Source organism: Hemitrygon akajei, chromosome 1 (genome assembly GCF_048418815.1).
Source record: "Hemitrygon akajei chromosome 1, sHemAka1.3, whole genome shotgun sequence".
NCBI classification, from domain to species: Eukaryota; Metazoa; Chordata; class Chondrichthyes; order Myliobatiformes; family Dasyatidae; genus Hemitrygon; species Hemitrygon akajei.
This window is the reverse complement of record NC_133124.1, coordinates 215371041-215383838: the sequence shown is the minus strand read 5'-3', so window position 1 is coordinate 215383838 and position 12798 is coordinate 215371041. Positions and strand designations below refer to the sequence as shown.

General features: G+C 39.5%; 1 protein-coding gene across 2 annotated transcripts in view; it reads left to right on the top strand.

Moving 5' to 3' along the window:
- The window catches only part of LOC140735547 (transmembrane protein 150A-like), a 63578-nt gene extending 51192 nt beyond the window's left edge, over positions 1-12386 (top strand). The window contains exons 7-9 of one of the 2 annotated variants that reach the window (XR_012100779.1): positions 2591-6740; positions 9777-9864; positions 11601-12386. Coding sequence is in view for 1 of the 2 variants with exons in the window: in XM_073060732.1 (XP_072916833.1) it covers positions 2591-2829 (239 nt within the window). In the remaining variant the exon portion in view is untranslated. Of the gene's footprint in view, positions 1-2590; positions 7639-9776; positions 9865-11600 lie in introns of those variants that run through there. The other variant, XM_073060732.1, reaches the window with a different exon arrangement.
- Positions 12387-12798: the final 412 nt, after the last annotated feature.

The following is a 12798-nucleotide window of genomic DNA, read 5'->3' as shown; positions in this document are numbered from 1 at the left end:
AAAGTTGATTTTATTGCTATACGCATAAGTGCAATGAAAAACTTACTTGCAGCAACATCACATCAGATGAGCAGCATTCATAAAAGGATAAATTATACATACATTTTTATAAGAAAGAACAATTGAAAGCCAAAAAAAATCCATTTTAGCACAGTAATCGAAGTGGATATAGTGCTGATGAACTGTATTTATTAGGGTTTTTGTGGAAGGATGTGGCTGTTCACGTGAGAGTGTAGAAGAGATGCAACTCTCTCCAATGCAACCACATCCTTCCTGTGGGAAAGTTGCTTAGTTTGAAGGAATTTAATTAAGTGGAGGGATTGAATGCACTGGGCCTGTTTCCTATGGAGTGAGGGATACTAAAAATTGACTTGATAGGGGTGCATATATAATGAGGGGCATAGATAGAGTAGTTAGTCAGAAACTTTCTCTCACCGGTACGGGAACAAGATAGCATAAGATGAAGTTGAGGAAAGGAAATTTTAAAGGGGATATGAATAGAAAATTTTATCTTGACACAGACTTCTTGATATCTGGAACTTGCTGTCAGTGGAGATGATGGAGTCAAACACATTTAGACTGGCACTTAAATGGGGAAGGAATGGACCTAATATGGGTAAAATATTGACATGGATGATGTGGCAGTAGAGTCCATTTCTGTTTGGTACCCCCACCAAATTCTAACACTAACCTACAGGCAATTTAGAGTAGCCAATTAACTTACCATTTGATTTGAGCAGCCATGGCTTGAAGTAAACTGCAGAAATATCCCAGATTTGTTTGTAGAAACTGACCTCAATATTTCATTAAAATTCAGTGACCTTCAAGTTAGGTTTGCTCACCGAAAACAAAAACGTGGTGCTTGCATACTGTAAGTCACCAGCCACTCTGAAGTGCACATGGTTCTGCACTGGAGAGATTTGAGAACGTCTGTAAAGTTTTTCATTGAAGAATATTCTAATGTTTGCAGTCTGATTACCCAGATAAAAAGATAATTGAGCCAGAGACAACCGAATTTCCAGTGACTACCCCCAGGCTGTAAGGCTACTGAACTTCCTGCCATTACCCATGTCACATCACATAGTAAGCAGCTGTTAATCCCAGGGGATCATGGGTTTGTGCCTCTGGTGAACTGTGTCCTCTTCAGGGTGCAAGCTTGGTGGGGAAGATTTGAAGAACTGGCTGTTGCCCATGCAGCAGGTTCCCAATCTCCACGTCACTGATGTAGTCCAAGGGAAGAGCAAGGCTTGGCATTAGAAGCGCTATTCAGTTGGCCCTCCTTATCCGCGGATTCAACCAACTGCGGACCGAGAAAACCTGGAAGTTCTCTCTCCAGCACTTGTTGTTTGAGCATGTACAGACTATTTTTCTTGTCATTATTCCCTAAACAATACAGTATAACAACTATTTACATAGCACTTAAATTGTATTAGGTATTATAAGTAATCTGGAAATGACTTTAAAGTACAGGCAGTCCCCGGGTTATGAATGAGTTCCATTCCTGAGGCTGTCTTTAAGTCGAATTTGAAGTTGGAACAGGTACATCTGGTATTATTTAGCATCAGTTAGTCAAATGTTTTTCTTAGTATATGGTACATATTTTACCTTTCTATGCATATAAAACACTTAAGAAATGTACGTATTTTAATAATTAAACCACTGCATTGCTTAGTAATAATTGTAGCTTTCATCGGGGCAGGGCTTTTCACATGCTCCATTAAAATTGTTCCGATCGTTGACCGACTGTAGCCTAATGCTTTTCCAGTGACCGGTGGCGTTTCACCTCTTTCTGATCACTTTATTACTTCCACCTTATTTTCAATCGTGATCATGATTATTTTCATGAACAGAAACACTGCGGATTCAGAGCTGCAGCGCCAGGTCCTAATGTCCACCGCACTGAGACATGTTAAATAAAGTCCGGGGTTCCGCTGGGTCCTAAAGAACACTACACTGAGAAAGGTTAAATAAGAGACTTGAGCATCCGCGTTTTTTGGTATCCACAGGGGGTCTCGGAACCAATCCCCCGTGGATAAGGAGGGCTGACTGTACTGTTCACTTTTTAACTGTCCTGCCCTGTCTGTAAAGGGTTTGTATGTCCTCCCCATGACCATGTGGGTTTCCTCCAGGTGCTCTGGTTTTCGCCCACAGCTCAAAGATACACCAGTTGGCAGGTTAATTGGTCACTGTAAATTGTCCCGTGATTAGGCGGATTAAATCGGGGGATTGCTCGAAGAGCCGGAAGGGCCTATTCCACGCAGTATCTCAATTTTAAAAAGGTTGTATGGTATATTATTTGCTAATTTATTTGTGGTAATATTACTTTATGTGCTCTGTGTGTGAATTATATGTACTACGTTGTGCACCATGGACCAGAGAAACTTCATTTCATTTGGTGGTATACAAGTGTGTATATAAATGACAATAACCAGAACTTGAACTGGAACTGTACCTCACAAGAGGGCAGTACCCCCAGAAGGAACTGGGAGTATGTGGAGAAAAAGACTTAAAGACCAAAACTAAAGTGCTTGCTTTTTTCCTGGGTAAAAATTATTTTCTTCCAAGCTCTTTCCTTAACAGATGCACTCAGGTGGTATATTTTTTATTAATGAAAGCTCTCTGTTGCAACATGCTGCTGCCGTGTGCGAGTGGATTTTTACAGTTGACGTCCTGGTTTTCTACGGAACCTTCTCCTTTGAGTTCGGTTCAATCACCAAAGAGACAGTGCTGGCTATCCTGAGGAGTGGACGCAGCAAGAGCTCCAAATCCCTGAGCAGCAGTGCGCCAGCACACCTAAATAATAACCCAGAGAGCATTGCTATGATTTAACCTGCTCTGTTACTAGGCAGTCACTGTGAGGAGGTCTTGGATGCTGGAACGTTAGGGGCACGTGGCAGGCTCGGCTCTACTTGGTCACCAGAAGTCAAGATTTGACCCTTTGTATCACAGCAACTTTGTATCTTGGGACAAGTCTGCAATTTAATTTAATACACCAGTGGCACGGACTCCTCAGATCACATTTTCAAACAGCTAGTTATTCATTAACCTGAACTAAACAGGCCACTGGCATTTCACAGAACAGCAGCCTTGGATTAATGCACAGTGTCACAGAAGATTGGGAGTGACATCACAGGTCTTGTGCAGCTTATTTTTTTGTCAAGTGATCCTTAAATTTAAGATGAGTACTTTTGGATATACAGTTTTCAAATTCACTCAGGCCACTTCTTTTTTTTTGTAAAGTGTTTAATTTTAACCTATCTAACCTAGAAAGTAGAGAGTTTGGGTCAAATTCTGTGGAACGTATACTAAAAGGAATCGGCCATACTCTGTCTAATATTCAATATTCTTTCAACAAAGAAACCATTAAGTACCTTTATCAACCTTTTGCCATTTGTCAAGGAAGTGGAGGTTGTTTTTTTAAAATATGGTCCTTATTTGCTTCTGTGGGGTTACTTTCTTTGCAGGAAGATCAAAAGGAGAGAAATTTGTCTTGGCCCTAAACTGGAAGTGTAATTGTGGAGGGAAATATTGGGTGGGTAAAAAGTTGCCGGGGCAGGGATTGGGGTAATATGCTCATGCCTGTTCTGTAACAAATTCTAACTGATAATATACTGATATTTCAGACAAATTCTAACTGATAATATACAAAAGCTCTTGATAACCTGATTATTGGAAATTGGTAGAGAGATTGTCCCTGATCAATGCCTTGCATTACAGGGTGATACACTCCACACCCTTAAAAAACAAAAGCTAAAAGTGAAAGCAGGTGCTATTCCTTTTCCCCCCACCCCGCCCTCACCGGGACAAGTAAATGATTTCTATGGATGGCATAATAGCAAGTGTTCAGGGACCTGGATAAGCCAATGTTTCAGGAAGCATTCTGCTCTCTGTCATTTAACAAGGAAGGAAATGCTGGTTTTTGGTTGGTCCTCATTTGCTTCTGTGAAGTTACTACCTTTGCAGAAAAGTCAAAAGGAGAGAAATGTGGCTTGGTACTAAACTGGCAGCTCAATTGCAGAGGGAATTACTGTGTGATATTAGGTGGGTAGAAAAATGTGGCTGGAGCTGGTGTTGGGGTTAATTTGCTCATGCCCATTTTGTGTTACCATTCCAGACAAATTCTAAGTGATAATATACAACAGCTCTTGATCTGATTGGTGTCTGAATCCATCCTAAAACAAATCAGTGCCCTGTCATGAGGAAATGGTGGATTAGGCACTAATTTGAACCTATAAAACCTTAAGACGTAGGAGCAGAATTAGGCCATTTGGCCCACTGAGTCTGCATTGCTATTTTATCGTGGCTGATTTATTAGCCCTCTCAACCCCATTCTCCTGCCTTTTCCCCATAACCTTGGACACCCTTACTAATCAAGAACCTGTCAACCTCCACTTTAAATATACTCAATGAATTCCACAGATTTACCAGACTTTGCCTAAAGAAGTTCCTCCTCATCGCTGTTCTAAAGGGACGTTTGAGGTTGTGCCCTCTTAGACTCTCACACTATTTGCAACGTCCTCATCATATTCATTCAATCTGTACCTCTCAATACGAATGGAATATCCCCCCCCCCACTCTCATTCTTGTAAATTCCAACAAGTATAGGCCCACAGCCATCACACACCACATACATTAACCCTTTTGTTCCTGGGATCATTCTCGTGAACTTCCTCTGGACCCTCTCAGATGCCAGCACATCCTTTCTTAGATAAGGGACCCAAAACTGCTCACAATCTTCCTAGTGCGGTTTGATCAATGCCTTATGAAGCTTCAGCATTCTAGTCTCAAGTAAGGGGAAATCATGTGGCATTATGGAATTGATGCTGTTGATACATCATGCCAGTGGCTTTGAACTCATCACTACCAGATACAAATTCTGTTGCCTTTGACAGCTGATAAAGCTTCTCAGTAAACCATGTAGGTAGCCTGAGCATTGTTGCTTAGGAATGATTCCACTGTACAGAACTTCTCTAACACTAATACATTTTCACCAAAATGTCCTTGAAGCAAGTGAAACCAGAGAGTAATTGAGGCTGAGTTATCAATATCACCAAGGAGTTCAGGATGGTTGAGGGGTGTGGAATACAGATCTTAGCACAGAAACAGTAGACATTGACCTTGAGATTAAGATTTTAGAGAAATAAACACCCAAGTCATTAGAGGTGGATGGCAGGATAATTGGTATGACTGACAAGGTATAAAGTCATCCCATACTGATCATCCCACCACCTATTTCTAATGGCTGTGATTTAATGTTTGAGCTTTTACTTAGGCCAATGAAATCTTGTCGCTGTTTTTCTTTCAGTTATATACACTGGGAGGGGTTTTGTAGAAAGTATTTATATTGGGATCACAGCAAAAGGGTGGCGGAGTGGAGATGTGACTCTACCAAAGGAGGTATAAGGCGCTCCTTTCCTCCGCTAGCCTGCAGGTCACCCTTGGGCAAGGTGTAGCACCTGCTTAGCTACCCCCCCCCCCCCCCCCAACCATCAGGGTCACGTGAAGCTGTGGGTGGATGGTTGTGTGAGTAGCTAGTGCATATCACAAGTCCACTGACAGCAGGGAGACAATTTCTGAAGAGTATTGATAATGGCTGGGGTCACCCGTTTTGTAAAGACACTGTCCAGAAGGCAGCAAGGGCAAACCACTTCTGTAGAAAAATTTACTAAGAACAGCCATGGTCATAGATAGAGAAAAGAAGACCATTGAAGGGGGTGAAAAGGCAGGTGGAAGACCATAATCACCCATGTCCTACGACACAGCACGTAAAGATGAGATGAGAGATTTTGAAATCAACTCAGTGAAAGGAGACAGGAATCACTGGATTCCTTCACAAGTATGTTGTACCACTTGGTCAGTGGCTATGTCACATCCATTGTACAGCAGAATTCAATAACATCTGCAGACTCTCCGCACCCTTCCGATGAGTTATCTCACTGATCTGTAAGGTAACTGGCTGCCTGATTCGCTCTCTCTCTCGCTATGTATTTAATAGCAGACAGATTTGTTAAAAGTTAGAAACTCAGGGAAAAACACAACAAAATTGAATGGCATGTGGATTGAGTTTGCTAATTCATGTTTTGACTTTTGGACAGACATTATATTTTCTTGACAGGGCTGTTTCCTTGTAAATATTATCGCTAAATTAATTGAGGTTTTTTTCTTTAGCTACCTACTTTGTTGGAATTGGCATGGTTCCTTGTTTGAGAGCTGCCTCTAAAATTTTTGTTGTGACAGGAAGGAGAGTACCCGATGCTTTCTGTGAATGTGGTCATTACTCAGTGCTTGGCTTAATACACAATGGAAGATCTCAGCAAGGAAAGAATTTCTGAAATATTAACAATTTCATCGATTATGAACCTTCTAACTGAACGCTATGCCCTTTTATAAATTCAGTCTCTAGTAAGCTGACTTCTTACCTTCACTCTCTCTCGCTCCTCCCTTCCGCTAGTGTGCTTGGAAAGTAGTTTCTTAAAGCTCACCCAAATGACATTCTCCCCAGGCAAAGAAGGTTTTCTGTGGAGCCATGGTGCGGCAAAGCTGAGCTCGCTCCATATCTCAGTACAGTCACAAGGCCAGTTCAAAACAGAAGCTTGAGGAAAGGGAAAATGCCAAGGAGGCTCATCCTTCACAGTGTTTGAATGACTGAGTGAATATCCAGAGCCTGGGCAAATGATCTGATCTGGAGCCAAGAACAAATCCTGCCATGGTAGCTAGGGAGACTTAATTCTATTTACCAGGTAAATAAATGAACTTCATCTACTGGATTATTGTTAAAAATCCACCTGACTAAATTGTGACCTTCAAGAAATCTATTGTACATACCTGGTGTGGTCTTTATAGTATTCAAGGTCTGTGATAATGTGGCTGTTTGTCATTTGCTGTCTGAAATGACCGGGTGATCTTTTTAGTTCAAGAACAATCGTTAATGGACTAATATTGACCTTGCTAGCAACATCTGAATTCCATGAATTTTAAAGAAAAGCACCAGCTAATATTAACCAGAAGCGGGCCTGGCATTTCCGGTTTACGTAATTTCATTTATTAACAGGGCTGTTGTGGGCAAAAGCTGTAGTGAGCTAATGGGACCTCCTGTAGTTTTTACAGAGTATATTTTGAATAATGATTATGGCATATTAATTTGTACAAGTGGCTTAATCCCATTTAGCTGCTGGACAGCAAAAGAAATGTAATAGAAAGTAAAGGAGCAGGCAGAAATTATGTTAAAATCATGAAAAGTAAAATTACTAACTGGATGAATTTGCCTGCCTGGAGATCTTTTTGGGTTTCAAAAATAATTACATAGATCGATTCCACAACCACTGTGACAACAGAATTACTCCTAATGTTTCAAAGCCTTCTGTACCCCAGTCGTCAACAGCTAATTTAAACAAATCCTCAATATTTGGATGACGTGTACCTTGGCTTTTAATGTTTTTAATTAATTTATTATAAATGGAGAAATGTCTCCTGTGAGATTTTTAACTAATATTTTTTACTTCTGTGTGTCATTGTACTTGTATTTATATTGAAATTTGCAGAAGTGATGTTGACCATGATAGGTAAAGATCATGAATTGAGTCACAAATTTAAACCATGTATCAGGAAGTTATTTTTTTAAATAAATGTATTTTTAAATTTTGTTGTTCCTTTTTGTTTCCCACCCTTTGCTGCATGTTTAGCTTTCATGCCCCCTGCAGTAGAGTCATTGCAAGTATAGGCAGCAGCTGACTTGAGTGGGTAGAGCTGGAAAGATGGGGAGTTTGGAGGGGGAGGGGCGTGGAGAACATGCGTTTTGATGATTTTTCTCTTTTCTGTTCCCACAATGTTCCTAATTTTCTTTCCTCAGATTGACACTAATTTGCGGATGAGACTTGAGTGAAGTTGACCTAATTTAGTATTTTCTGTGAGACTCTTATAAGTTGGCTGTATTCTGCTTAAATATATTTAATGGTTGCTCTCAGAAATACGTTCTGTTATCAATAAGGGAACTTCCCCTCAGAATCTATTTCAGCGTGACATTCTTATGGGAATGATCCTGGGAATGAAAGGACTAATATATGAAGACCATTTTATGTCCCTGGGCCTGTTTTTGCTGGAATTCAGAAGAATTGGCGGGGGTGGGGGAGGGTGATGAGGAATCTCATTGAATATTGAAAGACCTAGATGTTTGCAGTAGTGGGACAGTCTATGACTAGAAGGCACAGCCTCAGAATACAGGGACATCAGAGATAAAGAAGAAATTACTTTTGCCAGAGGGTGGTGAATCAGTGGAATTCATTGCCAAAGATGGCTTTGGATGCTAGATCATTGAGTATATTTAAAATGGAGATTGATAGGTTCTTGGCTAGTAAGGCCATCAAAGGTTATGGGGAGAAGGCAGTAAATGGAGTTGAGAAGGAAAATAAATCAGCTATGACTGAATGGCGGAGCAAACTTGATGGGATGAATGACCTAATTTTGCTCCTATAGCTTGTGGTCACTGCAGGGTGGTTTCTTCATCAGGACTGGAAAGGAAGGGGGAAGATGAAGGGTCTTGGCCCAAAATATCAGGTCATTATTCTTTTCCATAGATGCCTGACTTACTGAGTTCCTCCAGCATCTTGTGAGTGTTACTCTGGATTTCAAGCATCTGCAGAATTTCTTGTGTTTATCCTGTATATTTATGTGCTTGTTTAGATGTTACCTTTAAATGATCTAAATTTAAAAGTAGAGATTTCATATTTTAGGTTAATTGAATGACTATCTATTTCTTTTTATATCGAAAACAATTATTTATTAAAATAAATAAGGGTTAAGCACTGTACAATTATTCAAGATTGTATTTTTAATAAAGTTTCAAATATTTAATCAACAGGTTTTGACTATCCACATTACAGAAATGCAAACAAAAGAATGAACATGAAAAATATATTTAAATCAGGTCATTTTAATTTCCAGCTTTTAATCTTGATGGTTTGTTATCATAAGTCTACCCATATGGTGGTAATATTGGTTGCAGTTCTAAGAGCAGGTTAGAAGTACTCTTGACAAGTTTACATTGTTCAGTTACAAATGTGTAAGACGTAACATACAAAAACAAGGGTAAAACATACTTTGGTTAAAAAATGGAGCTGGAATTGCTGTGGATTTATTCAGATCTATGTTTAGGAACAGCTTCTTCCCCTCCACCGTCAGATGTTTAAGGGGAACATGAGGGGGAGCTTCTTCATTCAGAGGGTCGTGAGAGTGTGGAACAAGCTGCCAGTGCATACGAGCTTGATTTCAATGCTTAAACAAAGTTTGGATAGACGCATGGATGGTCCGGGTGCAATCGATGGGACGAGGCATTTTAAATGGTCCAGCATGGACGAGATGGGCTGAAGAGCCTGTTTCTGTGCTGTAGTTTTCTATGACTCTATTTCCGAATGGACAATAAACACTATCTCATTATTTTTGCCCTCTTTTTGCACCACTTAATAAATTTATTTCATACTATATATATATTTCTTATTGTAATTTATAGTTTTTTATGCATTGCACTCTACTGTTGCCACTAAAACTCAAATTTCTCAACATATGTAAGTGAAATTATACTGAGATGGTACAACAATCTCTCAGTACACAGCTCCTTCAAGCAAAGGTAATAATACCTCATAAAAACACTCTACAGATTTACCGTTCTTACATGTTTCAATACAGAAGATATCCCATCATTGGATGGATTGCAAAAAACTAAAGAATGAATACAAATAATTCCATTATCTGTAGTACTTTAAAATATATTTATTTTCCAGGAACTAACTGCTACAGTAGCATAGTGGTTATCACAGCATTATTAGAGCTTGCGTCGTTGGAGTTTGGAGTGCAATTCTGATGTCATCTGTAAGTATGTTCTCCCCGTGACCGCGTGGGCATCTTCCGGGTGCTCCGGTTTCCTCTCACAGTCCAAAGACGTACTAGTTGGTATGTTAATTGGTCATTGTAAATTGTCCCCGATTAGACTAGTGACAATTGGGAGCTGCTGGGTGGCACAGCTCGAACAGCTGAAAGGGCCTATTCCATGCTATATCTTATTTAATAAAAAATGCTTTGTTAATGAGAGTGGTCAGAGGAGAACGGCCAGACTGGTTCAGGCTGACAGGAAGGTGGCAGTAACTCAAATAACCACATGTTACAACAGTGGTGTGCAGAAGAGCATCTCTGAATGCACAACACGTTGAACCTTGAAATTGATGGGCTACAGCAGCAGGAGACTAACATACACTCAGCGGCCACTTTATAAGCATAGGAGGTACGTAATAAGGTGCCACTTGTACATGCCATCATTTAAATGAGAACAGGATATGATTATTTGTGATTCCTCAGTGGAATGGTCCATTGATACTGGATGATAACTGAATACATGGATTCAAATGCTTATAAGGAAGTGAAAATATGGGAGTGCAAATGGGAACTATCCCTCCACATTTTTCAGCTGTCTATGGTTCTGTAAACAACTACAGATTATTTGAATATGAAGTCAAAACTACAGACAAAAAGATGACACCTCAGGGACTTCATTCCTCAGGGAAATTATTGCCCTTGCTCTTAATAATGTGACATCTCAGTTTGAGCACCGTAGGAGCTGCAGAAAGTTGTAAACTCAGCCAGATTCATCATGAGCACTCGTCTCCCTAGCAGCCAGGACATCTTCAATAGGCAATGCTTCAAAAGCAGCATCCATCTTTAAGTACCCCCCTCCCACCCCATCACCATCACCCAGATGCCCTCAATTACACACCCAATGATTCAGGAATAGCTTCATCCCCTCCACCATCAGATCTCTGAATGGACAATGAACCCTTGAACACCACCTCAGAATAGTTTTTCCCTTTTTTTTGGCACTACTTTTTTATTTTTTTATATATCCTTCTTACTGTAATTTACAGTTTTTATTATGTATTGCAGTGTACTGCTGCCACAAATCGACTAATTTCATGACTTCTGCCACTGATTTTAAGCCTGATTCTGATTCTGACAATCCCATGTAGCAATGTTTTCTTTGTCCTAATCACTCAGGACTCAGTCTCTTACTGAGCCAAAGTGAACTATTTCATTCATTCTGTGTCAGGAAACGTGCGCGTTTGTGATCCAAACTTAAGCACATAATCTAGGCTAGTGCCCAAACACGATGAGGGACGTGTTCTTCATTCAAAGCTACTTGGAGTAGATTCTTGTTGACAACTTGGAGAAGGGTCCTGGTGTTAGCAACGCTTCTCAATTAATCAACAGAACTTCAAAATGATAGTGCTTCAGAGCAGCTAATGAAAATTTAAAAAATACAAATGCAGTACTAGAAATCTGAAGCAAAAACAGAGTGCTAGAGGCATTCAGCAAATCAGGCTGCATCTGTGGAAAAAGAGTTAACCTTTTAGGTCAAGGACCCTTCTCTTGTCAAGGATCTTAAATATTAATTCTGTTTCAAGCTACCTGACCTATTGAGTGCCTCCAGCATTTTTCTGTTTTTTTTTGCCTAAATGCAGTTAATATGTTTGTGATTTAGAAAGAATTTTGATTCCGTCTGGTGTTTAAAATAAGAATTCAGTTCCAAACTGCTCTCTTCTCACTGCTGTCATTAGGAAGAAGGTACAGCAGCCTCAGGACCCATACGACCAGGTGAACGAACAGTTACTACCCTGAACCATCAGGCTTCTGAAGCATTGGGGGTAACTTCACTCACCCCATCACTGAACTCTTCCCACAAACTATTATGGACTCACTTTCAAGGACTCATGTTCTCAATATTCATTGCTTATTTATTTTTTTTTCTTTTGTGTTTGCACAGTTTGCTGGCTTTTGCACACTGGCTGTTGGGTGCAGTTGTGGAGGGAAAATTAAGAGGAAAATTAAATTTTGAATTATTTTTTTAGTCAAGCTTGACTAAGTAAGTATTGCTCAAGTCTTGGGTCATTTGGGTAATAAGGTAAGATATGGATGCTGCCTTGCTTGTGTGAGCTAACAATAGATCATATTGGTGATGAGATATTGTTGACCTTTGTCCGAGATTGTCTAGCTAATAGAGGAACTGACTGTGGACGTACAATTTTAACTTTGTGTATTGTGTGGGAACACTTGTAAACTTGCTGATCCCTAACAAGTGCTTTTAAAAATCGCTGACCAAGTATGTTTAGCTGTTGGCTATTACCCAAAATTTACTGTATATATTAAAGATGTAACCTAACATTGGCAGAGTTGTAAGGCAGCGGCTCTCCATAGAATATTAACCTTATAATGAGGTCTGTGTCTTTATTTCTGTTTGATAACGGGGTAAAGTCTCTTACAGTAATTTAGCGATGAAATTCTTTTACAGTAAAATATGGTAAAGCAGTAAATTCTTCAAAAGCAGTCTTTCATTGATTATATAATGGTTCTTGGATTTACTGTGTATGCCTGCAAGAAAATTAATTTCACGGAGGTATATGGTAACATATACATACTTGGATAATAAACTTACTTTGAAGTTTGAAGATTAATTATGTAAAATACTGGAGGTCTTTTAAAATCAGGATCAGGTTTGATATTACTGGCATATATCGTAAAATTCGTTAACTTTACAGCAGTAGTACAATGGAATACGTGATAAATATAGAGGAAAAAAACTGAATGACAGTAAGTATATATATATATAGCTATTAGTTAACTTAAAATAAGTAGTGCAAAGAAAAAAACAAGTAAAACAGTAATGAAATAGTGTTTGTGGGTTCAGTGTTGTTTTAGAAATTGGATGGCAGAGAGAAAGAAGCCATTCCTGAATTGCTATGTGTGTGCCTTCAGGCT